The 27355-nt window shown below is 43.5% G+C and overlaps 1 protein-coding gene and 1 long non-coding RNA gene across 4 annotated transcripts in view; one reads left to right on the top strand and one right to left on the bottom strand.

Annotated features, from left to right (window-relative positions):
• Positions 1–27355, top strand: part of TSPAN12 (tetraspanin 12) — an 88700-nt gene that overhangs the window by 30353 nt on the left and 30992 nt on the right. For all 3 annotated transcript variants that reach the window (XM_081211803.1, XM_081211802.1, XM_081211804.1), the window contains exons 3-4: positions 346–428; positions 4847–4982. In XM_081211803.1, coding sequence (XP_081067929.1) covers positions 346–428; positions 4847–4982 — 219 coding nt within the window. The remainder of the gene's footprint in view (positions 1–345; positions 429–4846; positions 4983–27355) is intronic.
• LOC308596628 lies at positions 8850–10947 on the bottom strand. The gene is made up of 2 exons (XR_014012582.1): positions 10369–10947; positions 8850–9190 (listed from the first exon to the last, which is right to left on the bottom strand). It is a non-coding gene; the product is annotated as an uncharacterized lncRNA (long non-coding RNA).

Genomic DNA, 27355 nt, shown 5'->3' with positions numbered 1-27355 from the left:
CTTGTGGATTTCACTTATGAAATCTCTGCTGGAGTTATTAATCTTACAACAAGCAGAAAATAAAACCTCAAAGCTTACCGGGTCCCCGAGGTGCGCAGTTTTGGGGAGAGCAGCCAGTTCGGAAACGGCTCCGTTGAGAAACTCGCTCTTCCAAAGTATTAGTAAATTGGAAAGGAGCAGATTGCCATGTTTAGAGAAGTAATACTTTAGCAACGCATCTGCTCACAGCACTAAGTGGGGGGGGGGAATGTTCTGTGCAACGGTGCACACTGCCTGTAATGCTGTTTTAATAATTGAGTCTGCTCTAAATTGCGTTTGCTAAATAAAATCCCTGTTTTATTTCAGTTGATGTCCATCACTGTGTTAGCCGTTTCTGCCTGGATGAGGGACTACTTGAACAATGTTCTCACTTTAACTGCAGAAACAAGGTAGGCTTCTCATGGTTGTCCGCATGTAGCTAGACTGCCAAGGAGGAAAGTGCGAATTCTTGGGTTGGTTGTGGGAAAGGGTGAGGTCCCACAAAGTTTCTGAAAAGGGCTTTGGTATTTTGCATAATTTATCTGAGATGCTGTTTTTAAAAACCCACTGCTGGAATAATCCTGTTTAAGGTCACGTTTGCACCATACATTTAATGCACCATTGCAGTCAAACCTTGGTTTCCGAAGGGCTCCATTTTGGAACGTTTCAGCTCCCAATTGCCGAAAACCCGGAAGTAAATGTTCTGGTTTCCGACATTTTTCGGAAGCCGGACGTCCAACGCGGCTTCTGCTTGAGTGCAGGAAGCTCTTGCACCCAATCGGAAGCCACGCCTCGGTTGTCGAATGTTTTGGAAGCTGAATGGGCTTCTGGAATGGATTATGTCCGGCAACCGAGGTTTGACTGTGTAACACCTTAACAATCGCGGCTCCCCCCCCAAAGAATCCTGAGAACTGTAGTTTGTAGAGGGTGCTAAGAGTTGCTAGGAGAAACCTATTCCCTTCCCAGAGCTAAAATTCCTAGAATTCCCTGGGAAGAGGCTTGTTGTTGTTTAGTCGTTTAGTCCTGTCCGACTCTTCGTGACCCCATGGACCAGAGCACGCCAGGCACTCCTGTCTTCCACTGCCTCCCACAGTTTGGTCACACTCATGCTGGTAGCTTCAAGAACACTGTCCAACCATCTCGTCCTCTGTCGTCCCCTTCTCCTTGTGCCCTCCATCTTTCCCAACACCAGGGTCTTTTCCAGGGAGTCTTCTCTTCTCATGAGGTGGCCAAAGTATTGGAGCCTCAGCTTCACGATCTGTCCTTCCAGTGAGCACTCAGGGCTGATTTCTTTGATTCCTAATGGGAAATGTCGTTATTTGAAGGGAATAGGAATCTCCTGACCACTCCCACTCCTAACAGATTATTGCTCCCAGGATTCTTTGGGGGAAGCTATGACTGTCAAAGTGGTTCGGTGTTCAATGTGAGAGAATATTGTCAGGTTTGAGCCACAGTGGGCAGTAGTTGGAGGGGGAGCCAGGAGTTGTGCCATGGAGTCAGAGCCCAGGGACCAAGCCAGGAATCGGGAGTCAAAGGGCACACCGGAGTCAGGAAGACTCAGTGTAAACGGGAAGCTTTTCATAGCTCTTCCTGCCTCAGCGGGTTCAATGGTCATTCTGTGGAAGATTCCCTTCAGTCCTGGTGGCTTCCTGGTTCTGGTTCCCATAGTTCTCGATACATGTTCACACGAGCAAAGGCACAAACAGCTACAAGGTTCCACAATTTTTTCTTGGGACGGCATAGCCAAGCTTTCAGTAGCTAGGAAGGCACGCTTTTTCTTGCCTCCAGCTCCACAGAATCAAAGTGTACTTGCTGCCCTGCAAACAAGGTGTTACAGGGCAGGAGGGGTTGATAATAATAATAATAATAATAATAATAATAATAATAATAATAATAATAATAATAATAATAATAATAATAATAATAATTTATTATTTATACCCTGCCCATCTGGCTGGGTTTCCCCAGCCACTCTGGGCGGCTTCCAAAAGAATATTAAAATACTATTATACATCAAACATTAAAAGCTTCCCTAAAGAGGGCTGCCTTCAGATGTCTTCTAAAAGTCTGGTAGTTGTTGTTCTCTTTGACATCTGGTGGGAGGGCGTTCCACAGGGAGGGCGCCACTACCTGTGGAATGCCTGATGGTGCCTGGGGATTTGGGTGACCTCCAACCCACTCTCCTCCAACCCACAACGTTATTTATGGCTGCATCTCAGCACAAGACAAACCTGGGTGTCTCCCTGCATTCTTGGCAATTTTTAACAATGGTACAGTGGTACCTCGGGTTAAGAACTTAATTCGTTCTGGAGGTCCGTTCTTAACCTGAAACTGTTCTCAACCTACTGCCGCTGCGCCGCCGCTGCACGATTTCTGTTCTCATCCTGAAGCAAAGTTCTTAACCCGAGGTAATATTTCTGGCTTAGCGGAGTCTGTTACCTGAAGCATATGTAACCTGAAGCGTATGTAACCCGAGGTACCACTGTATTGCTCCCGTTGCAAACACTGATCGCCAGGATTTAAATTTCTGGTCTTTGCTAGCAACTGCACTCATGAATGCCACACTGAGATGGGTCTGAGGGGGTTATTTGTGACAGCCTGCCTGGTTTTGGCAAGCTTCGTGTGCATCACTTCCCTTCCCCCTTCAGCATGGCAGCAGGATCACATTCAGTGACTGTGTGAGGATTTCCCACTATTCCCTGTTCTGCTTCCAATAATTCTTGGCGTGGTGGATGCAAGAATTCTGGGAAGGGGTGGGGATTCCTCTTTAAACAGGAGTCCATGCTCCCACACCCTTCTCACTTTTCATTCTGTAAGAATAGTACAAAGGTTAGAGAGGGTTAGGGGTTCGTTCAGCTGGAATAGTCGTTTTGTGGCCTTTTCAGCCATTTTCTCACCGTAGGTTTCCTTTCTGTTCCGGTTGAGTTTGTGGGGTGTGGTGGCATCCTCCCCACTTGCTCACCCCTCTTGGTCTCTTTCTCTGAAGAGTCTAGCCCAGTATTTCCCAAGCTTGGATCTCCAGCTGTTTTGGGACTACAGTTCCCATCATCCCTGACCACTGGTCCTACTTGGCAGGGATGGTGGGAATTGTAGTCCAAAAACAGCTGGAAGCCTAAGTTTGGGAAACACTGGTCTAGTCCCTGAATGAGGAGTCTCTTGCCCTCCAGTTGTTGTTGGACTCCAACTCCCATCAGCCTCAGCCAGCCTGGCCAAAGAACGTGGATGATGGGGATTGTAGTCCGGCAACATCCTCCAGAACCCGAAAGTCGAAAAATGTAACATCCCTATTCTTGCACCAACAATCATTGCTTGAGTCTCTCCACTCAACCCTATTCCAAATTGCTGAAAGCTCCTCTTCACTTGTTTGCATTTTATTTATTTGTATTCTCTTTCAACGGAAGACTCATAGCCTAGCAAAAAAGGAATCAGTGTAAGAATTACAACGCAAATGCCTTACTTGCACATCCCAATAGAAAGTAATTGATATAAGGAAAGCAATACAGATTCCATATTCAAAACTAAACAATACTTTTGATGCTAATTCCACATTTTAAGTAGCATAATGAGAACAGGATTCAATTTTGCCCTCTTCTTTCCCCTCTGTGCCCCCCCAAATTGGCTTTGGAACAGCAAATGAGGGGAGAAGAGGGGGGATTGTTCCATCTGGCAGGCTGAACAGATTGCACTGATGGAATGATTGACATAGGACCACGTTGAATTCCTCACTTGTGTATCTCTAAGCAATGCGCATAAATGGGCAAAGCGTTTTAAACCACAAAAACAAACCATATACAAAACACCAAAATGCATCGAGATAGGACACCAAATGCAACAGTATATATCATCATGGAAATACCTTCAGGTATCACAAAAAGAAACGCGCATAATAATAATAATAATAATAATAATAATAATAATAATAATACAGTTCTAATTCCAAGAGTTCTCAAACAAATGCCTTTGTGCAGCTTGAAGGCGGCAGTCCTCTGGCTGTAAACTCACAGTCTATGTATTCAGAGATATACTGCCCCCAGCATGGAGGTTTCACTTCTCTATCACGGTTAGTTGTTGAGGGATTGATCTTCCCCAAAAAGAGAAACCTCTCTTTCTTCCTCAGAAGGGAGAAGCCACTGAGGGAAAGCAGTTTCAGAAGCAAAAGGCACAGAGCTTTTTTTTTTTTTTAAGCACCCTCAAATCTTCCATGAAGGGCAAAACAGGGACAGTAATTTATTCAGGTTTCAGAAAAATGGGGTTGTCCCTTGAGCACTGATTCCATGGGTGTTTATTACTTTGCCTCTCGTGAGATCTCAATATAGTCTAGGGCAGCCTCAGTTCATTCATTCATTGTCCGTGTGTTAAGGAATATGTACTTTAAAGTATGCAGCAAAACGAGTTATTTCAAAACTAAGAAATTGAATAATTCATAGCTTCTAAAAGCTGTTAGGCCATTTCCATCTAGATTCAAAGGGCACAACTGCCTCTCAATAGGACACTCCTGGTAGTAGTAGTAGATGTGATGATGATAATAATAATAATAATAATAATAATAATAATAATAATAATAATAATAATAATTTTATTTATACCCCACCCTCCCCAGCCAAGACTGGGCTCAGGGTGGCTAACACCAAATATCTAATACATTTAAAACACAAAATCAAACCATTAGTTTAAAATACAATTCGAATCACATTAAAAATCAAAATAAAATTAAGTGGGTAAGACTAATGGTTTCTGCATTCCTTGATCAGAAGACTACCATTTTCTAAAACGAGCCACGGTTCAGTTCTGTTAGCATGATCCTGTTCTTGTTTTCATTTGCTTTCAGGGTAGAGGAAGCTGTTCTTTCCACTTACTTTCCAGTTGTCCACCCAGTCATGATTGCTGTCTGCTGTTTCCTTATCATTGTTGGAATGTTGGGCTATTGCGGAACAGTGAAAAGGAACCTTCTGCTGCTTGTGTGGGTAAGAGTCTTCTGTTTTCCTGTGCCATTTCGGCATTGATGCAAGGAGAACGTATCTTCATATCCCATTGCCACTCTTTCTTCTTTGGCGATCACTTGTAGCCAAGTAAGTTTGTCTTCCATGAACACGGTCTTAACAGTGAGTCCGTAAGTGACTATGGAGGCCAATTCTGGATCCACATGTCCTTCCACAGTGGGGACATAGGTTTTCAGGCGGGAGTTGATCACAGTGAGGGTTTGTCAAGGGTGCCTTCCTCTTAGCACGTTTCTCCCTTTCAGCCTGAGTTTGAGCGTCTTCAAAGCCCATGACACCTTTGGTAACAGCTGTTCTCCAATTGGAGCGCTCGCAGGCCAGTGTTTCCCAGTTGTCGGTGTTCATACTACATTTTTTAGACAATCCCACAGTGATTGGGATTGAAGATTGGAGTGATCATTCTGTGATATTATGGCAGTGGGCAAAGCTGTATTGTAACTTTTGAATAAATGTATTTATTTTTTTAATGGCTTTGGAAAAAAAGAGAGAAGAGGGTTGCTGAAGGTATTTTGGTCACCCATAGTCTCAGAAGCTGGTAGAAATGGAGAACTTTCTTCTCTGCTCTGGGACCAAGTCTTGTTCAAATTTTCAGTCAGCTTTGGAGCATTCTGTGTTTAGATACAGTTCTGCGTGAGACAAAGCTTGTGGAAAGAAATGAAGTCTTTGCCAGTAGAATATAGATTAAGAGCCTGAGGAATGCCTAGCTTTGCTTGAATGGTAGAATTTAGGCTCTTATTTACAAAGCTCTGAAACTGGTTCAATCTTAACTTCATGAGTGGGACTGAACCAGCTTTATTAGAAAACAGTGCCGCAGTTTCAACACAGTTCTGTACTGCTCTGCTCCAAAGTAAGTCCTGTTGAATTTGGTGGGGCTTACTTCTGAGCAATGCATAAATTGCACCATAATTCCCCATTTACCTGGAAGTAAGCTCCATTGAGTTCAGTGGCACTTACTCCCAGGTAAATGTGTATCGAGTTGCAGCCTTAGTGCAGTCCACAATCTGGACATTACACTTGAGATAAGGCTGTGTACCAGGGAACATTCCACTGTAAGTTGTCCTAAACAGACAGATGCCTGGGAATGGGAAAGAATCTGAATTATTTGTTCTTGCCACCCCAGACTTCTAAAACAAGCTCTTAAATCACTTGAGTGTCTTAAAACGTTTAACCCATTATCGTTTTGTTCTTTTTAAATCTCAGATGAATGTTCTGTTTAATCACCATTTTTTTTTAAAAAAAAATGCAGTGTGTTGAAATAACAAAATGATTTAAAACTTGGTCCTAATCCTTTCTTTCTTTGTTTGTTTATTTAAAATGCCAGTGGAGAAGCAGAATCAGTTACTGCTCTTTAACACAATCTGGAAGTAAACACATGTACTATGTGTAGAGCAATCAAACTCCATTAAATCAAGCCTAGACAGTTCTAGAGCTCTTAACCTACAATATTTCACTCTCGGGAGCCTGAGAACCGGCTCTTTCTGGCCCAACTGATAAGCAAAAATAAATGATCTTTTCCTAAGTACACTGCAGTTCTTGACTAATTGCTAAATAAGCCGTTTACCATGGCATTGCAGAGATGTGCAGGTGCGACTCAATAGTTGATTCATCACCCTAATAAGAAGCAGCAGCAACACCCCAGAACAGCTCGACAGAAAAAGCTTTCGTAAAACCAGATGAAATGCAGGATAAAGAAACATGGTGTAAAATATTAAGTCTTTTCAATCTTTCCCTTTGTTTTTCATTCTGAGACTTCTCGAGGATTGAAGTAATCAAGCACACATTAATTTGAATGCACCCTGAAGCTAAATTAATTTAAATATATATATATATATATATATATATATATATATATATATATAGAATTATTTAAACCCACAGGTGTCTTTAAAGTACGGTGTACTGTAGAGGGATGGTCCTACTATTTTATTTTATATGTTTACTGCCCTATAAGGTAAAGGTAAAGGACCCCTGGATGGTTAAGTCCAATCAAAGGCAACTATGGGATTGCGGCGCTCATCTTGCTTTCAGGGTGAGGGAGCCGGCGTTTGTCCACAGACACCTTTCCGGGTCACGTGGCCCACATGGCTAAACCATTTCTGGTGCAATGGGACACTGTGATGAGTGCCAGATCGCACGGAAACGCCGTTTACCTTTCTGCCGCAGCGGTACCTATTTATCTACTTGCACTGGCATGCTTTCGAATTCCTAGGTTGGCAGGAGATGGGACAGAGCAATGGGAGCTCACCTCACTGTATGGATTCGAATTGCTGACCTTCTGACTGGTGAGCCCAAGAGGCTCAGTGGTTTAGACCACAGCGCCCTATACCTGTACTTTATAAGGCACGAAACCACCAGGGTTGGAGTAGGTGGAGCTGAAGGGGCAAATAATGACAGGGCACTGTCTTGAGATTGAAACAGAAACCCTAACCTCTTGCCTCAAGGAGTTCTACACTTGGGATGGCAATGCAGAAAAAGCATTCTCACATGTTGCCAACCACCCAATGGCCCATGCAAGCAAGGCACGACTATCAGTCTTAAAGAACAGGGTGGTTTGCATAAGTTGCACTGTTCAGAAAGGAGCCAGCTGGACCCAGAATGGATGGAGTTACTGTACCTACTTGGGGAAGAGGACGGGATTAGCCTTCCTCCCAGTCACGTCTCCAAGTGCATCTCTTCACTTTTTGGTCTAGGATTATAGCTCGTACATCCTTTGAACACAGCAGATCACAGACTCTGTTCCTTCCGTCTCTAGTTTCTCATTAAAAAGGGATTGGATTTTGTGTGATGGGAAAGATCTCTCTCTCTCTGCCTGAGATCTTGGAGAGCAGCAGCCAATTCGGGTTCCTGTACCCTGGTTAGGGCCGTCTTTAGCATATGTGGCTCCGGGGTTAAAAAATTCGCCCAGCACCCCAATTTTTTTTGGGGGGGGAGCAGGTCAAAGTTCTTGAGTTTTTTTAAGAGGGGCAGCTCAGAGTTTTTGAGCTTTTAAGGAGGGGGACAGCAAAAACCGCTAACATGAAAAAGTAAAAAATGGCTGCGATGCCCCCGTCTTTCCATTTTTGCAATCATGCTAAAATGAAAGACACCACTAGGGGCCGCCGCCAGATATGTTGATTATGCAGCTATTCCACAATAGGGAACGGAAATGACCCATCAAACGCAATCACCCGTAGGTCGTGGTTAACAGCTTAGGTGGCTTCAGAGGCGGGCGCCCCACAGAATTCAGCATCCGGGTGCAACGCACCCCTAGCATCCCCAGGTAAAGACGGCCCTGTCACAAGGGCAGGGGCTACATGGGGAAGGAGGAATAATTGAAAATAATCTTCCCATTTCCTCCATTGGTGTTTGGCATGAGGGCAACACTATTCATTGCAAGTCTTCTGGACCCATCCCAATGTCTGCTCACACACTTCCCAACCCTGACAACCATTGTCTAATTGTCTAAACTGAGAGTGAATCCACACCAGAGCATTCTCCTCCTCCTCCTCCTCCTCCTCCTCCTCCTCCTCCTCCTCCTCCTCCTCCTCCTCCTCCTCCTCCTCTACTGCCCTTTATTCGAAGATCACAGTGCGGTTTACAATATAAAAACACAAAAATGCATACCAGAGTAGCACTAACCTCCCCAGCTTAAAAGGTCATAGATTATTTCATGAGCCAAAGGCCTGGAGAGGAATGTTTTTGCCTGGCACCCAGAAATATCTAATGAAGGTAGATTGGAACCTGCCCATTATGTTTGCTCGCTATATGTGTTTCTTGAAGACAAATTACATCTAAATTTTGTTTGAAAATTATATGTTCAATTTTATTCGTCAGGGAGTCTTGGAAACAAATGAGCGTGGTTAATTAGAAAGATTTATTGCAAAAAAACGCAACAGAGTTCATGGAGCAGTGAATGCTGCTGTCAGTCCATCAGTGAAGATGTTCCTACTGAGGAGGCTGCGTCCTGCAAAACCAAAAGGAGCCCATCCTCCTCTTGTGACGTGATCTGTCCTGAAGGCCGCCTATTCGACGAGAGCGGGGGCTAAGGGGGGGTCAGCCCCTCCCCTTCCTCATTCCCAGACACGGAGCTTCCATGTTCGTTCCTTCTCTCCGAGCTGCTGCTGTAATTTGAACTCCACTGGTTGGCTGGCAAATGGTTGTCTGTCTGCCATCAGGGCTGTTTTCAGTCGTCATACCTGAGGGTTGGGGACAGGACTCCTGATTGTACTCATCTAGTCCTGCGTTTAAACCCCCCCCCCCACTTATTGACTGCCTTCTCCCTCTGCCTGCAATTCTTTCAATTCCTTCAGTTATAGCGTCCTTCAATTTCTTAGAGTTAAAAGTTACCAAATATTCTCCAGGCTGTTTCTTAGCCTTAGCTGATTTAGACCAGACCCTGTAGCAACTGTCAATAGATCCTTCTGTTGGATAAAAGCAGCAATGCAAAAGCCAGCGGCAGGTGGCTGGAAAGCAAAACAGGATGTTGATGTGTGGACCTGTACAGTTGGGAAAAAGGGGGAGTCTATTCTCTGTACTGAGCACCGGATGTTAGCTCAGAGTGTCATCTAACCCGTACTGGAAGTACAGGGGTGGAGTTGTGACTCTTCTGCTGGAGTCTGGAGAGTGCAGACACGTTTCTATGTACTGCTGAAATGACAGGAATAAAAGACATGTAAATAGACTCCTGTCTGTCTCTTTTCCCCTCCCTGGGGGGAATGCAGGGAGGGAGAAGCAGAGGGTGTGTTCTCACGACTGACGAGGAGAATCGCCGATTTACGACCTTGCCTGCCGGGAGACGCAGACGGAAAGGTCAACAAGTATCTCAGTCAGTTTGCCCGGGGGAGGCCAGTTACCTCTGACTGCGAGCTGAGATACTGACACCTTCAACATACTCCAATTCCTCTCCCAACCAATCCACAATTGTCTTGGCTATGTATGTTTTAAGAACTTGTCCCCCCTCCACCTCTGGAAGGTCTCTTCTTCGCAGAACATTAGATTTTTGTCTCATCTCTAAGACCGCGAGACAATCCTCAAATTGACCCTGTCTGCCAGCTAAACCTCTCATATCCCCCCCCTTATTATCTCTTGTTCCCCTCGAATTTCTTTGTTTTTCACAGAAATGTACAAAGCTTTTAATTTGCCAGACGTTTCTGTGACCATTTTTGTGTTCTTCCCCAATTCTGCTACAATTTTTTCTTTCTGCTTTTGCATTTGTGTCAGCATCTCATTTTTAAAATCCAGAATATACTCTATATTTGACTTTTTTCAGATTGTTTTACTGATGTTTTAATATTCTGTAAACCGCTTTGAGGTTTTTCTTAAAAATATAAAGCGGTATAGAAATAAATGCATACATACATGCATGCATACATACCTGGGATGCTAGGATAGGAAGCACCCACATGATCTAGCCAGTGATGAATCAGGGAAGCATCGTTAGAGCAGCAGGCACAGTGCAAAGGTTGCTTGAATTGGTCCTTAGATGCCTTGGTGGAGTTCAGAACCAAGCTTATTCACTGAAATCACTATCCAAAAACTCTCCCATGCTAATACATTGGGAAGTGAGGGATATAGGGAAAAATAAGAGGGGCATGATTGTTGCATTGGAAGTGAGCATGGACACCACAGGGACTTGAACCCCGTCCTGGGAACCAGGAGCGCTGACCACCAGTGTCTTTTGCTTTTTTTTTTGAGCAGTGCAACAAGGTAAAAAGCAAAACCTGAGAGAACATTCTGCGAATGTTCTCTCAGGAAAAACAACAACCCATAAGATGTTCAGAAGAGCTCTTTGGAGAGACCTGTGAAAAGACCAGCAGAAAAGAAAATGAGAAAAAGGAGAGACCAATACAAAAAATATTGTCTTGAAAAAAGACTAGTGAGTGGTGGGATGCGAACTTACCTAAAGAAGCACAGTACAAATTCAGGTGACTTTCACCTCAGGTTCAGTGAACTCTGGGAAAGAAGAGCTGGAAGAAAAGAAGAAGTCTTCTCCTACCTGCAGGTGAGCTTCATTGTGGCGACACAGAGTAGGACCTCTTCTGACAACTCCGTCACCGCAACCTGAAAGAGTCTTAGCACAAAGAGTTGCAGACGGAACACAATAGAGATTTTCTCTCTAGCCAAGCAAGGCATACTCACCTAAATGTCCTTCAGTCATACAATACCATTTTGACCGCCATTTTTGTTTGAAGCTGGATGAGCCATTGATCTACAGGGGCACAACAGAGAGATGAGATTCAGATTTAGTGTGGAAAGAAGGAAGATTGTTCACCCTTTCATTTGTGTATCTGAGGGTGACTTTGTGTCTTGCAGTTCCCCCTTTTTTGGTGTGCGATCTAGAGTCACTAGTTTGTCCCCAGCCACCTTCCACCAATCCTACAGAAAATGAGTTTTTATTTATTTATTTATAAAAAATGGCTTTTCTTACCACCATGACTTCTGGGACTCTGCTGGAAGCCCTGGCTTCATTTGAGGGTTGGGACCCCTTGGACAGACCTGTGAAGAGACCAGCAGAAAAGAAAATGAGAAAAAGGAGAGACCAATACAAAAAATATTGTCTTGAAAAAAAAAACCACTGAGTGGTGGAATGTGAACTTACCTAAAGCAGCACAGTCCAAATGCAGGTGATTTCCCCCTCAGGTACAGTGAACTGTGGGAAGCCTGTAGGAAAGAAGAGATGGAAGAAAAGAAGTGTTCTCCTACCTGCAGGTAAGCCTCATTGTGGCGACACAGAATAGGACCTCTTCTGACAACTCCGTCACCGCAACCTGAAAGAGTCTTAGCACAAAGAGTTGCAGACGGAACACAACATAAATTTTCTTCCCAGCCAAGCAAGGGATACTCACTTAGATGTCCTTCAGGCATAATGTATACAAGTATATTGCTGCTGTCATTGTGATGTAGCGTTTAGGGTTTACTTGTGAGATACCTGAGCGTGACATCGCCTCTGAAAATAGAAGAGTACTTGATAGTAACTTCCTTTCACTGTGATGGTCACTTCAAAGTGAGTAGTTTCTATACTTTTGTTTATATAAAGTCAACGCTTTGTGTTGTCTGAGCTACGTGCTAAGTAGCTGTTCCAAGAAGATGCTTAGCAAAAATAAAATAAAATCCCAAAACCTTGTTTATTATCATCAGAGAGCCGTGTTATGCATCAGGGATCATTTTGCCTGGCCTGTTCCGTAGTTAACCTTTTGAGCTCCATTTCCCGTATCTTTTCGTAATCTTGCAGGTTCTGCTGGAAAGGCTTAGTGGAGTTGATGTTCTAGTCTGCTTCCTCATTTGATCCTCACAGCAACCCTGTGAGGTTGGTTAGGCTGAGAGAAAGAGAGTTTCATGGCTTAGTGAGGATTTGAACTCAAGTCTCCCAGTTCCTAATCCACCACTCTAGCTGCTCCACTCTCTCAGGAACTTCCCTCAGAGAAAGCACTTTCCCATGAGATCCTGGACTTGCCATGTCCCTGAACAGTCACTCCAATCACCACCAGCAGGTTCATTCTCAAAATGCTTTATTTGCCTTTCCAGCAAGTTTTTAACTTACCTGTCTTTCTCTCCTTCCAAGGCAACCTGAGCCAACATGAAATTAGAAGGAGCAGTTTTGTCCTCTCCCTGTCTTCTTTGCTCTCCCCCTTCACATGCACATTTCTCGCTTCAGCAACAAAAAACCCCAACTTTCTCTTCATGAAATGACTTCTCTAGTTGCCTTTTAAAAGAAATGCCTTCTATTTTTCCTGCTCATTTTCTCTCTGCTTTAAGCAACCTTCATATCCATGTGCTCCTTTTCATTTGAAGACTAATTAGTTTGAAAGGTAAATAAAACTTGATTCCGCCCGCTTCACATCCCTTCATTCACCTTCATTTTCTCTTGGCTTTTCCAGTTATTTTTCTTGATTTTAACATCTCCATCTTGGTATTTTTCTGAGTTTTCAGTTAAATTTTGCTTGGCTAAACTCTTTTTTTGAGGGGACTTTCTCAAGGTCCACCATCTGTCTACAATTTACTGTCCCTGTGTTATTAGGATTAAGTCTTCTTTGATCTCCTTCGGTTTCCTTTCAATTTAAAATTTAGTGTCTCTGCTAACACTTTTTAGGGACAAATACCTGATTAAGATATATGTGCGCAGTATTTGAAATCAACCAGAGCAGAGATCGCAGGTGAAAATTACCTGTGTCCCTTTTTGAAGTTGTAAACGATGAATTTCAGCAGAGGGAAATCCCTTCATTTACTCCATTAAAAAAAATCCCAATAGTTTTGAAAAGTGATCTTACCTGAGCTGGTTTGTTGCCTTTTCAAACCTGTTTCATCTTCCCCAGGCTCCCTCCCCTAATCCCTCTGCCCATTAGCTCCTTCAGCTCTGACCAGTGAGAGGGCTAAAACCAGTACTATAGCCAGGGACAGGCTCACTCAGCGGAATGCGGCTCGCACCTTCCACCACTTGTTGGTCATAAGAACACATAAAAAAGTCCCCTGCAGCATTAATACAGTGGGTGCAAATGTCTTTACAGTGGTACCTCGGGTTAAGAACTTAATTCGTTCCGGAGGTCCGTTCTTAACCTGAAACTGTTCTTAACCTGAAGCACCACTTTAGCTAATGGGGCCTCCTGCTGCTGCCATGCCGCCGGAGCACGATTTCTGTTCTCATCCTGAAGCAAAGTTCTTAACCTGAAGCACTGTTTCTGGGTTAGCGGAGTCTGTAACCTGAAACGTCTGTAACCCGAGGTACCACTGTATTTTCTTTTTCTTTTTTAAAATAATTTTTATTAAGTTTTGCAATTTTGTGTTCATCACAATAACATTGTCTCAAACAGAAAAATAAATACAGTTCCCCAGCCCCCCCCCCCGGACTTCCCTCAACTTCCTTTTCTGGTTTGTTACGCAATAACAGCTCCTGCTTATTTTCATGCCTGTAAAGGTAAAGGTAAAGGGACCCCTGACCATTAGGTCCAGTCGTGGCCGACTCTGGGGTTGCGGCGCTCATCTCGCTTTATTGGCCGAGGGAGCCGGCATTTGTCCGCAGACAGCTTCCAGGTCATGTGGCCAGCATGACTAAGCTGCTTCTGGTGAACCAAAGCAGCACACAGAAACACTGTTTACCTTCCCGCCGGAGCGGTACCTATTTATCTACTTGCACTTTGACGTGTTTTCGAACTGCTAGGTTGGCAGGAGCAGGGACCGAGCAACAGGCTCTCACCCCGTCGTGGGGATTCAAACCGCCAACCTTCTGATTGGCAAGTCCTAGGCTCTGTGGTTTAACCCACAGTGCCACCCGCCTTACGTTCTTCCAATTGAATATTATAAATTCTTATCATTTTTCTTCCCCCCTGTACTTATTTTTAAATTACTTCTAATATTTTACTATTTCCCCCTCATTACATCTTACTCTCTATCTTTGTTTTGTTGATTGTGTTTAAAGTTTTCCAATTAGCTTCGCCATTTCAGCATACTCCACCAGTTTTTCTTGTCATTCTTCTTTAGTTGGTATTTTGTTGGCTTTCCATTTTTTGGACTAGTAATATCCTAGCCGCTGTTGTAGTATACATGAATAATTTCTTCTGATCTTTTGGCAAGTCTTGACCTGTAATGCCTAGCAGAAAAGCTTCTGGTCTCTTAACAAAAGTTATCTTAAGCATTCTTTTCATTTCATTATAAATCATTTCCCAGAAATTTTTGATTATTTTACAATTCCACCACACATGGAAAAACGTGCCTTCTTTTTCTTTACATTTCCAACACTTGTTGGAGCTTGTGTTATACATTTTGCCATCTTTGCCGGTGTGATATACCATCTATACACACACATACACACGAATGATACTAGTTACAGGTAGGTAGCTGTGTTGGCCTGCTGTAGTCGAAACAAAACAAAATAATATTATTATTTTTTTTAAAAAATCCTTCCAATAGCACCTTAGAGACCAACTAAGTTATTTTTGGTATGAGCTTTCGTGTGCATGCACACTTCTTCAGATAAGCTGCAAAGTGCATTTAACAACAACAACAACAACAACAACACTGTTTCTTTAATAGAAAACCTGTATTCTGATGTCCCCAAAGAAAGCCTTCCCAAAAGTACATTGGACATCTTGCTATAAGGACGTTTACATGTTTTATGAAACTCAAATCTTGCAGTTCTGTTTTGAAGCTTTGAGGCTGGTAGTACTCACAAAACGCTACTATGTAGTAAAATCTAAACCAAGTGGAAGCGTTTGGGTTTAATGCAAGATGTAAATCTAAACTGAGTTGACATGTTTAGCCTCTCTAATAGCACTGGAACCCGGCTATGAGAAGACCATAATTTATTATCTGCAGCTGCCTGCATATGGTCACTTGACAGCAATCTAAACGGAAAGGTTAAAAATGAGGAGGCTTCCTTTTGGCTTAAACTAAAGTTGGGTCCATCTGTATAGATTGTATACATTAATTGCAAAAACCTATTAGTTGAGAGCTGGAGGGTCCTGTTAAGGATAAAGAAAGCAATGCTCAAGAAAGATGGCTGGTATCTGTAAGGGGAGACTGACCGCCATTATTATACCTCAGTTGGGTATCTTTGATGACCCTGATTATCTAGACCAGGGGTAAGCAAACTGTTTCAGCAGGGGGCTGGTCCACTGCCCCTAAGACCTTGTGGGGGGCTGGACTATATTTTGAAAAAAAGAATATGAACGAATTCCTATGCCCCACAAATAACCCAGAGATGCATTTTAAATAAAAGCACACATTCAATTATTGTAAAAACATGCTGATTCCCGGACTGTCCACAGGCCGGATTTAGAAGGTGATTGGGCCGAATCCAGCCCTTGGGCCTTAGTTTGCCTACCCAAGTTCTAGATTCATTTCAATCTGGGTTTTAGGCCTGAGTTTCAACAGTAACTGATGATATTCTGTTGCTTTTAAAGCATTTTTTAAATCTTGTTTTTGGTAGGTGATTTATTTTTTAACCATTTTAATCCAACTTATTAATATATACTTTTCCTGTTATTGTCTTTACAAATGGAAAAATGGACCAAAAAAAATACAATTCATAGTCCAATTCTGTGAGTTCCCTGTGAAAGACTGATGCTGTACCATGCAAATGAAAGTATATCTATTCCTAGCCAATGTCCTGTGGTCTGCTTGGGTTTGTGCTGCATATGTATTGTACATCTTCTTGAGTAAACATATATATAATCCGTGTAAGCAAAAAGCATATACAAGCAGTATTCTGTTTACTTACATAAATTAAACTAGTTATAGGTAGGTAGCCGTGTTGGTCTGCCACAGTTGAAACAAAATAAAAAAAATCCTTCCAGTAGCACCTTAGAGACCAACTAAGTTTGTTACTGGTATGAGCTTTCGTGAAGTGTGCATGCACACGAAAGCTCATACCAATGACAAACTTAGTTGGTCTCTAATGTGCTACTGGAAGGAATTTTTTTATAGATTAAACTAATTCGTATTTTTACTATCTTTTGTTGTCTTATCTATTTATTAACATGAATTAAAGAAAGAAAAAACCAGAAAAAGGTGTGGTTGAACTTCTTGTCTTTTCCTGGTGTATAGCCTTATTCTAGTAATGAATATACATAACATTATTGAGTTATTCTTTATATTCCTTCTAAGCCATTTCTGCATATTCCATAAGTTTTTGTATCCATTCTTCTTTCGCGGGGACTTCTTCTTTCCAGACATCTCCATACAGTCGCAAAAGGTGGCTTGCCAGTGGCAAAATACAACTGGCGCAATGGGAGTATCAAACGCTGACTGTGAGAACAGGATGCTGGCCTCGGTGAGGGGTGTGTGTGCTTTGGTCTGATCCAGCAGGGGACCTCTGATGCCCTTATTGTGCTTAATCGGGTCCTACCTTAAAGAGGGCACGTATTGTGGTGAGACCTGGACAACCGACTCCCTGTGTTGTGGGTGGGTACGATTGGTCAGCCACAACACCTAATTGGTAGGTCCCTCAGAGCTGGGTGCAATCTGGCCAATGGGAAGCAGTCCAAACGGTTCGAGGGACCTATTTATGCCCACGCACATGACCCTGAGCTTCCTCTTTCAGCGCATGCATTTGGAACACCCGCCCACCTCTCCCTACTTTTAGGGCTTTGCGCTTGACCTTGCTATGCCGTCGTGTGTCGTCTGTTGTTGGGACAGGGGCACGGCAGGAATCTTCCCCACTTGGCTGATTGGCTGTTGCCATTTGGGTTTCGCCTGCCGTGTAGCAAATTGTCACAACTTGTAAGGTAGGCACTGGTTCAGGTGATAGGGATGGGAGAAGGCTCTCGCCATCCCTATGTGAAGGGTATTCTGTTAAAGGAATCCAGGGACTTTGGTGCCCGTGCCTGAGTCTAGGGGGACATTTGGGTGGCGGAGATAGCCTGTTCCCGGCTTTCCTCTTATCCAGGTGTTCACCCTTGGCTGACCGATGCTGGAATCCAGGGTCAGCGCTACCTAGTCGAACCAGAGCCTAATCAACCAATCAATAAAGTTGTGCCTAAATTCTGCCAAAAAACAAACCAAAATTTGAGTCAAGTGTGAATTAATTTAGGGCGGAGGTTTCTGGGTCTGAACACGCAAATGCAAGAACTGTGTTAAGGCTGTACTGCAAAGCCTCCTTTCCAGCCTTAAATCTGTGAGCTGTAAAAGCTTGAGAGAACACTAGCTTAAATTAAGATTTGAAGCTTTGTTGTACTGCCTTTCCTCCTTCAAGAGGAAAGAGCTTGCCACACAGCCTCCAGAGCATAGCCCTATTTTAAATGGAGACACGTTTTTTGCACACTCTCCATGTGACCCTTCAGTCCCGGACTTACAGAAGCTGTCCCAGTTTCTGATTTGATCCCTGAATGTCCCACTTTCCCTTAGAACGTCCCTATTTTCATCAGAGACATGTTGGAGGGTATGGAGTTATACGACCCCCGAGCCAAGGAGATAGCTACGCAACCTTTAGAAAGACATCTTAGGCAGCCCTGTATAAGGAAGTTTTTGTAATGTTTAATGTTTTATTATGTTTTTATATATGTTGGAAGCCACCTAGAGTGGCCGGGGCAGCCCAGTCAGATGGGTGGGGTACAAATAATAAAATTATTATTACAGTGGTACCTCTGGTTACGTACTTAATTCGTTCCGGAGGTCCGTTCTTAACCTGAAACTGTTCTTAACCTGAAGCACCACTTTAGCTAATGGGGCCTCCTGCTGCCGCCGTGCCACTGGAGCACGATTTCTGTTCTCATCCGGAAGCAAAGTTCTTAACCCGAGGTGCTATTTCTGGGTTAGCGGAGTCTGTAACCTGAAGCGTATGTAACCTGAAGCGTCTGTAACCCGAGGTACCACTGTATTGTAAAATATTATTTTATATATTATTTTAATATAAAAAATGATTGTTGTTATTATAAAATAGGACATCCCTATTTTCATCAGAGAACTGTTGGAGGGTATGTTTTTGAGATTGCATGCCTCTCTGCCTCAGACTCCCATCTAACTAGCCTTTAAAGATGGGAGCTCCCAACGCCACCAGGCAACTCCAATCTCCTTCTTAGCTCAACCAAGAATTACATGATTGAACAAGTGTCTATAATTGCATGCCTTGCCTAGCCTGAATAGTTCCTGAGAGAGCTAGCTGATATTCTGCATTTGTGCAACTAATTGGCTAAGCAACAGATCTTTTTTTTTCCTTCTGAGGAAGCTATGCAACGCAATAAATAGCTCCAATGGCTATTTTGTGATATGAGTTTCTAGTGATGTAGCTTCTGGGGGAACGTTTAAAAGTGTTCCTTGAGTAAATTTAGCCTTTCCCCCTATTGAACTGATTCCGGCGTGCACAGTATGTGCTAAGATGAACCACAAATGCTGCAGAATGATTTTCCTAGCACGAGGCTTGTTCATTTCAGTATGTGCCAAGCTGGTACACTGGAATAAGGTTTAAATTGCTGGCCGTATGATAAAACCAAATTTTTCATTTCCATAATGCTAAGTTTCCTGAGCCAGCAGTGAATTAACTCCAGTGTTGCTGCAGAAATAGGACTACGGCACCAAACCAATATTTTATAGTTCTCTTTTTCAAAAAACAGACCTGAAAATAAAAGCCAGTAGAGCTAGGTAGATAATGGTGGTCATTCTCCCTTTACAGGAACAATAGATCTGTCTTTTATATTGCTTATTTCCTCTTAACTAGACTTTCCAGTGTTTTACCTAACAGAATTGCAGCCAGTAATTCCAGTAAGAGACGACTTAAGAAGCAGCAATGGATAAAAGATGCTATCAGTTTCAGGTAGTTCAGGCTTCAAGGAATTGTTAAGCTTCCATTTAATTCAATGAGACTTTGAGCACAGATCGCCTATCAGTTTGGCTCTTTGCCAAATAATCTGATTTCCTGTTTGGTGAATGCTATATATACAGAGATTCTGGTTCTTAAATACTTAGTTTTGTATTAGGTGGCTGGGGCATTCTGGTTGGAGGAGAACACTTGCCCATCATAAAGTTAAGATGTTTGCAGGAAGAATTTCATCACGGAATTTTTCTGTCATCTGATCCATTTGTAATGTATTTCGTTTCTGTAGCTTTAGGGAGTCGTTTTTATTTTGAAATAAAATGCAGATCTCCTGCTTCTCCTCCTCCGTATCATCTACACATTTGCAAAAATCTCTCGGTATGTGAAAGATCTCTTAAATATTCCATTTCAGCTTGACATCAAAGACACATGGGTGCCTGATATCACTTTCTAAAAAGCTAGCCGTGCAATCTTATACATGCCTATCTGGAAATTATTCGTTGTTTCCAGTAGCGCTTTCTGCCAGGAAAGTAGGGTGCTGCCTCAGAGACAGTTCAGAGAGGCAGGGAGATCTAATGACTAGATGGGCAAGGCTTCAGGCAGGATTTCTGTCCCTCTCATAAAGACTTCCACTAATTTTTAATTGATAAAGAAAGCAGAAACACCAAAATATTAGTAGGCATAGTCACGAAATTAAAAGACGCCTGCTTCTTGAGAGAAAAGCAATGACAGCATCTTAAAAAGCAGAGACATCACCTTGCCAACAAAGGTCCGTACAGTGGTGCCTCGCAAGATGAAATTACCTACGGTAATCCGTTCCACGAGTCTCTTCGTCTAGCGGTTTTTTCGTCTTGCGAAGCAACCCTATTAGCGGCTTAGCGGATTAGCGCTATTAGTGGTTTAGCAGTTTAGCGGCTATTAAAGGCTTAGCGGCTTAGCGGCTAAAAGGCTATTAGCGGCTTAGCTGTTTAGAAAAAGGGAGGGGAGCGAAAAAAATCTCAAGACTCGCAAGACTTTTGTGTTTTGCGAAGCAAGCCCATAGGGAAATTCATCTTGCGAAGCGCATCGAAAAACGGAAAAGCCTTTTGTCTAGCGGGTTTTTCGTCTTGCGAGGCATTCGTCTTGCGGGGCACCACTGTATAGTTAAAGCTATGGTTTTCCCAGTAGTGATGTATGGAAGTGAGAGCTGGACCATAAAGAAGGCTGATCACCGAAGAATGGATGCTTTTGAATTATGGTGCTGGAGGAGACTCTTGAGAGTCCCATGGACTGCAAGAAGATCAAACCTCTCCATTCTTAAGGAAATCAGCCCTGAATGCTCACTGGAAGGACAGATCCTGAAGCTGAGGCTCCAGTACTTTGGCCACCTCATGAGAAGAGAAGACTCCCTGGAAAAGACCCTGATGTTGGGAAAGATGGAGGGCACAAGGAGAAGGGGATGACAGAGGATGAGATGGTTGGACAGTGTTTTTGAAGCTACCAACATGAGTTTGACTAAACTGCAGGAGGCAGTGGAAAACAGGAGTGCCTAGTGTGCTCTGGTCCATGGGGTCACGCAGAGTCGGACACAACTAAATGACTAAACAACAACAACAACCTTGAAAAACTCCCATTTTCCCTCTCGGAGGTCAAGGAAGCAGTGAATCTGGTCTGTATAGTTAGATGAGGAACAGCCAGTGTCTGTGACATGGAAAAGATGGCAGATCCACCAGAACGTAAGAAGAGCCTACTGGTTCAGGCCAATGGCCCATCTAGTCCAGCATCTTGTTCTCCCAGTTGCCTCTGGGGAACCAGCAAGCAGGATTTGAGTGCCAGAGCCCTCTCCCCTCCTGCGGTTTCCAGCAGCTGATGTTCATAAGCATTGCTGCCTCCACTACAGAGGCATAGCCTAGCTCCATCCCAGCCATGACACCACCACAGATAGGCTCCAAAAGTTGTCGGAAATGGACTTCTTACTTTGCATGGGACTTGCACTGAACGGCAGATGGGACATCACCTTTTTGTGGCCACAGAGCAAGGGATTTCAAATGCTGTGGATGCCGTGGCAAGTTGGCAGGATGTCCGAGGGGCCTTTGCACTATTGCAAAGACACCTGTTTCACCTCTGAGACTGTTGTTTACTATGTGCATGGGAAGTAACTCCTTGCCCATCAAGGAGTCCCTTGGATTCACCTGGCATCCGGTGCAAAGTGATGTTCTTGAGATCTTTCCTCCTCGCCGGCCTGGGAAGATGGGAATAAGAAGGGGACCGCAATTGCAACAGGGGTGACCAGGTATGGCTCACAGACCATCTGGCCATCCCTTGGTTAGATCGCATCAATATATCTGGTTGAATGAGCAGGGAGAGGTCCTGGAGCTAAACACCAGGAGCAGCTCACTGAGTGAGGTGGAGCCTCACAACTGCCTCCAAGGAGTGCAGTCGCTTCTGTTTACCAGTGTTAGAAGAATTTTAAGGTCATATATATATATATGAGATAAATGTTCATAACTGCATATATATAAACCACATGTCTGAAACCCTACAGAAAGTCCTGAAACCATTTTGTCCCTCCCAAATTGACCTCAAATCATGAGAGCCAATGTGGTGTAGTGGTTTAGAGCGGCAGTCTTGTAATCTGGGGAACTGGGTTCGCGTCTCCGCTCCCACATGCAGCCGCTGGGTGACCTTGGGCTAGTCCCACTTCTCTGAAGTCTCTCAGCCCCACTCACCTCACAGAGTGTTTGTTGTGGGGGAGGAAGGGAAAGGAGAATGTTAGCCGCTTTGAGACTCCTTAGGGTAGTGATAAAGCGGGATATCAAATCCAAACTCTTCTTCTTCTTCTCAAATATTTCTCTGCAAGATCGAAGGAAAATGGAAAAGCCTCCCCATTGTCTTTTTGTTCACAAATCCTGTCTTAAGGGTATGTCTGTGTATGAATAGGGTGAGCCTGTGACCTGGCTCAGGAACTAAGTATTTATCATTACAAAAGACTGGCCAGGCTCCCCAGGTAATCCAATGAAGTGGCCATTAACAGGTAACTTGCCATACAGGACATAAACAACACACTTTGATTTCTGTTGTAGACCGCCTCTTCTGTGATGTATGTATGATTTTTCTGGGGGTGTTCTTGGACTCCGGGGGGGGGGCAATTTAAAATGTCTATATAAGGGCGGGCACACCTTTGTTCTCGGTCCTCCTCCGTCTTCCTGCGTGTGAGGGGAGCAGCCTGTTGCAACAGCTTAATAAAGATCAGGCTAACTAGCTGCTTTGCTTCTCATTATTCTCTGGCTGGCTTCTGTTATTTTCTCCTACCAATAGGGAACCCACGTAATGACTCTGTACGGGCTCTTGGATACCCCATAAGGGAACAAGGGCAGATTTTGTTTACAACACCAGGGAAGAGCGAAGAGCGAAGCAACAGCAAAAATGGGACTGCACAGACATACCAGCAGGAGCTTCATTAGCTCAGCTGGTATCCACCACAGCTCCAACTCTGTGACTCCATTGCTGGGACGTTATTGCTCAACTCTGCTTACAAGCTGTTGCTGCTAAATACAGTTAATTAACAAATTATCTAAGCACCAGCTGATCTAGCACACAGCCTCAACCCATTTAGTTGAAGTCTTTTGTGTCCATAGCTGAACTGAGCTCCTGTAGTTCTCTTATTTCCTCTCACAAGAAAATTCTCTGTAGTCCACGAGCCAGTGTGGACGCAGGTGGTGCTGTGGTCTAAACCACTGCGCCTCTTGGGCTTGCCGATCAGAAGGTCAGCAGTTCAAATCCCCATGACAGAGTGAGCTCCTGTTGCTCAGTCCCAACTCCTGCCAACCTAGCAGCTCAAAAGCACACCAGTGCAAGTAGATAAATAGGTACTGCTGTGGCGGGAAGGTAAATGGCATTTCTGTGAGCTCTGGCTTCCGTCATGGTGTTCCATTGTGCCAGAAGCAGTTTAGACATGCTGGCCACATGACCCGGAAAGCTGTCTGTGGACAAACGCCAGCTCCCTCAGCCTGAAAGCGAGATGAGCGCCACAACCCCATAGTCGCCTTTGACTGGACTTAACCGTCCAGGGTTATCTTTTTTACCACAAGGTTAGACTGAATATTGACCACAGTTCACTGCTGGAAGACTGGTTAATTTCAGGTGGACCCACTGGAACTTGATGGGTGGAAAAAAGTCAGAGGTGGCTATTTTGGCTATACATGGCTTTGTAGTGAATAGGACATGGGAACAGAAAAACTTGCAGGAAAAGTTGGACACATTAAATGCTTGATAACTTTCAGATCTATGTTGGTCTCTTGCTGAAAAGCCAACATGGGGTTGGGTTTGACTCTAGTCATATTCAGAATAGACCTATTGAAATTAATGAGCATGACTAATTTAGGTCCTTTAATTTCATTGGGTCTACTCTGATCAAAACTTTGGTGGATACAACCCATTGCACCTAGCAGTGTCGACTAACAAATATATTGTGATAGAAGCTTGTGGATTGGAACCCACATTTTAAGAACCATTGGTTAATGTCGTCTAAAGAGGGACCATAGTTTCTGATCATTAATTTTTAACCTTTCTTCAATTCCAGGTACATGAGTCAATGACTCATCCATGGTTTGAAAAATGTGTTCTTCACATGCTCAGAGGCACTTTTTATTGCAGTTACACAAACTACAGGGCCGAGCCTTGGCTCAGATTCAGCCTTGAATACGCCAAGATTGTAAGAAGTAATTTCCACAAATGTCTACTGCCTCTTGAAATTCTTTTATCATCTTGGTTAGCCAATAAAAACACACTATGTCATTATTTGACAAAAATACGACCGTGAAGCTGGTGGAATTTTAAAAAAAGAAGAAGTAAGAAAATAGGCTTTTGTTACAGCCAACCGAAGCATGGGCCAGAATTATTGCTTTCCTGTGGATTTGTATCTATATAACAAAGAAAATCTGTTAGGAATATATCTCTGAGCTGACGGCACAAATCTCTTTACTAATAGGTTTTATCGGAAAAATGGCAGAAAAATAAATATTGTTTGGCAGATAAGCACTGGAAGGCTCTCACTGCACAGCCAAATGATTTGTATTTTAACATTTGCTTAACACAGTCATGCATGGTGCAATGAATCTATAAACTGGCTTGTCCCTCTCTACGTAAGCCAGACCAAAATGTGTAAGATCTTGGTTTAACAATGATTAAGTTCCTTTATGACTGAATAAAGTTGTTCAGATAGAACCAAACAGGTCGTGGCAGCTGATAAGATTCTCAGATTTGGTAGCAGAAGATGAATAGCTAGCATTCATGACCTGTAGGTGAACTGGCATTTCGTGCCATTTTAACTCCTACAATACTTCTCCCTCCCCATCATTTTCTAATATGGATGCAACTTTTTCAATTCGTCCATTAACACACCCACACACAGACCGTGGACTGGGTTGGGCCCTCAGAAGTAGCTCATACATCAAAAGTACAAATAAGTCACAGTAGCTGGAAATATGTGGTTTCAGACACTCCAAGTGCCCCTGTTTTCCAGTGACAGTCCCGAATTTACAGAAGCCGTCTAGGTTTCTGATTTGATCCCGGACTGTCCCACTTTTCTTTAGGACATCCCTATTTTCATTGGAAAAATGTTGAAGAGTATGGAGTTATCCAGCCCCTGAGCCAAGGAGATAAGTAACTGTACAATCATAGGGAAGGTTTTTTAAAAAATATGTTTATTGTTTTGTTATGGTTTTATATGTATTGGGGACCGCCCAGAGTGTCTGGGACAACCCAGTCAGATGTGTGGGGTAGTAGTAGTAGTAGTAGTAGTAGTAGTAGTAGTAATAATATTGAATATGACGTCCCTATTTTCATTGGAGAAATGTTGGAGGGTATGTGGTTGCAGTCTGAAGGCATCAGTGCATGTATTGTGGGAAGACTCTTCCCTCTTCTGAAAGAACCCACACAACATCATCCACATAAGAGGAATTTTCTTGATGCTCAAACCTGTGCCTCTAAATTGCCCTTTGAGATGAGCCTCCCCAGCCTCTTCTGGGGTAAGCCTCCTCTCTTTCCTCCTCCTTCCATACAAAAGAAGAGTCCATAATAATGTTCATCGGTTACACAAGCAAACAAATGGAGTTTGCTACCAAAAGCAACAACTGTACTTTGCTTTGTTGCTGAGGCTGCCTCCTCCTCCTCCTGCTCCTCCTCCTCCTCCTCCTCCTCTTCTTCTTCTTCTTCTTCTTCTTCTTCTTCTTCTTCTTCTTCTTCTTCTTCTTCTTCTTCTTCTTCTTCTTCTTCCTCCTCCTCCCCCCAGTTACTTCTTCAATAGTTTCAGCCTTTAATCTTTCCTTTTCACTTTCAAGGCCTTCCCCATGCCTCTTACTTGAGGCTCCAGAAGGGCTATGAGCGTTGTTTTTGTCTTTTTGGCATAGTAACACAGACCTGAAAGTTGCAGGTCCTTTTCAGTCATGTACGATCAAGAGGCTTCCTCCATAATTGCAAAGACTTGAAAGGCCACTTTCTCGTAATGAAAATGAGTTCATCACAAGATTTCAACCCTGTCTCTTAAGCTCAGCTGCCATCGAATGAAGCTGATTGGCAGGAATTTGGGGCAATCAGAAGCACCACTTAACACGCTATTGTAATTAACTTATGAAATTCGCTTCAAGTTGTAGTGTTGACCGGTTACTTAGACCGGTTGCTTAGACGGCCTTTAAAGGGGGATTATACAAATTCAGTAGTTGCTAGTCATGGGGGTGGGGTGGGGCTAAATGGAGCCTTGTGATTCAGCGACAACATGTCTCTAAATACCAACTGCTAAGGAGCAACAACAGCAGAGAGCGATTGCCTTCATGTCCGGCTTGTAAATTTCCCTGAAGTGGCCGTATTGCCATTGTGTAAAACCCTGATCCATCAGGGCTATTACATTTGCAGCGTGTGACCTAGCCACCCGGCTAACTCTTAGTTTCATGGCACAATTGTGTGATAGTTTGCGGTGGTGGCTAACAGATATGCCACTCACAAGCTATAGGCCATCCTGTTTATGGGGATCATCCATGGATCTGCATCACATCGCATGGGCCAGCCATGGGTGGTGCTGGCCACCAATAATAATAATAATAGTAGTAGTAGTAGTAGTAGTAGTAGTAGTACCATGCCCATCTGACTGGGTTGCCCCATCTACTCTGGGCGGCTCCCAACAAATATAAACGCATAATAAACATTTAAAATTTCCCTATATAAGGCTGTCTTCAGATGTCTTCTAAAAGTCAGATACAGTGGTACCTCGATTTAAGAACAGCCCAGTTTAAGAACAGTTTGGTTTACAAACTCCGCAAAACCGGAAATAGTGTCTTGGTTTGAGAACTTTACCTCAGTCTAAGTTCGGAATCCGAACAGTGGAAGGTCACTGGCGGCGGGAGGCCTCATTAGAGAAAGCGCGCCTTGGTTTAAGAACAGTTTCGGTTTAAGAATGGTTTTCTGGAACGGATTAAGTTCGTAAACCGAGGTGCCACTGTAGTTGTTTGTTTCCTTGACATCTGATGGGATGGCATTCCACAGGGCAGACACCACTACTGAGAAGGCCCTTTGTCTGGTTCCCTGTAACTTCACTTCTTGCCCTGAGGGAACGGCCAGAAGGACCTCGGAGCTGGACCTCAGTGTCCGGGCTGAACGATGGGGTGGAGACGCTCCTTCAGGTAAAGAAGAACCACATCATTTTGACTCCTAGCACTACAGTTTCTCACACGTTGCCTTCTAGCAGAGGAAGTGAGGCAGAACCTCTTCCCCCTAATATTTACCTTAATCTCCTGGAGTGCTTTGGTCACCTACACTTTGGGGTTTAGGTATTTAGGGGAGTTGGTGTCCGGCATGAAGGAATGCAGTCGCCACCCAAGTACAAAATTAAGAGTCCACCAGCTGCTCCATTACCTTGTACAAATATTGACACTGGACTTCGATTATTTGCTAAATGGGAGTGTTTCAATATATCACTCAATAGCCAATCAGTATGAGCAGCAAAAAATATAAACAACTGACAGAGATTTAGCGTTAAGGTCTGCAGAGAACCAGGCGTGACAGAGACTGGGATTCATCCCTGCTGGATTACTGGCTTTTAATCAGCTTTTTTTGTATTTTGGGGTGGTCAGGGCTGAATGTTTTG

Source organism: Podarcis bocagei (genome assembly GCF_964188305.1).
Source record: "Podarcis bocagei genome assembly, chromosome: 10".
In the NCBI taxonomy this organism is placed as follows: Eukaryota; Metazoa; Chordata; class Lepidosauria; order Squamata; family Lacertidae; genus Podarcis; species Podarcis bocagei.
Note: the sequence above shows the minus strand (reverse complement) of the source record. Positions and strands in the feature narration are given on the sequence as shown.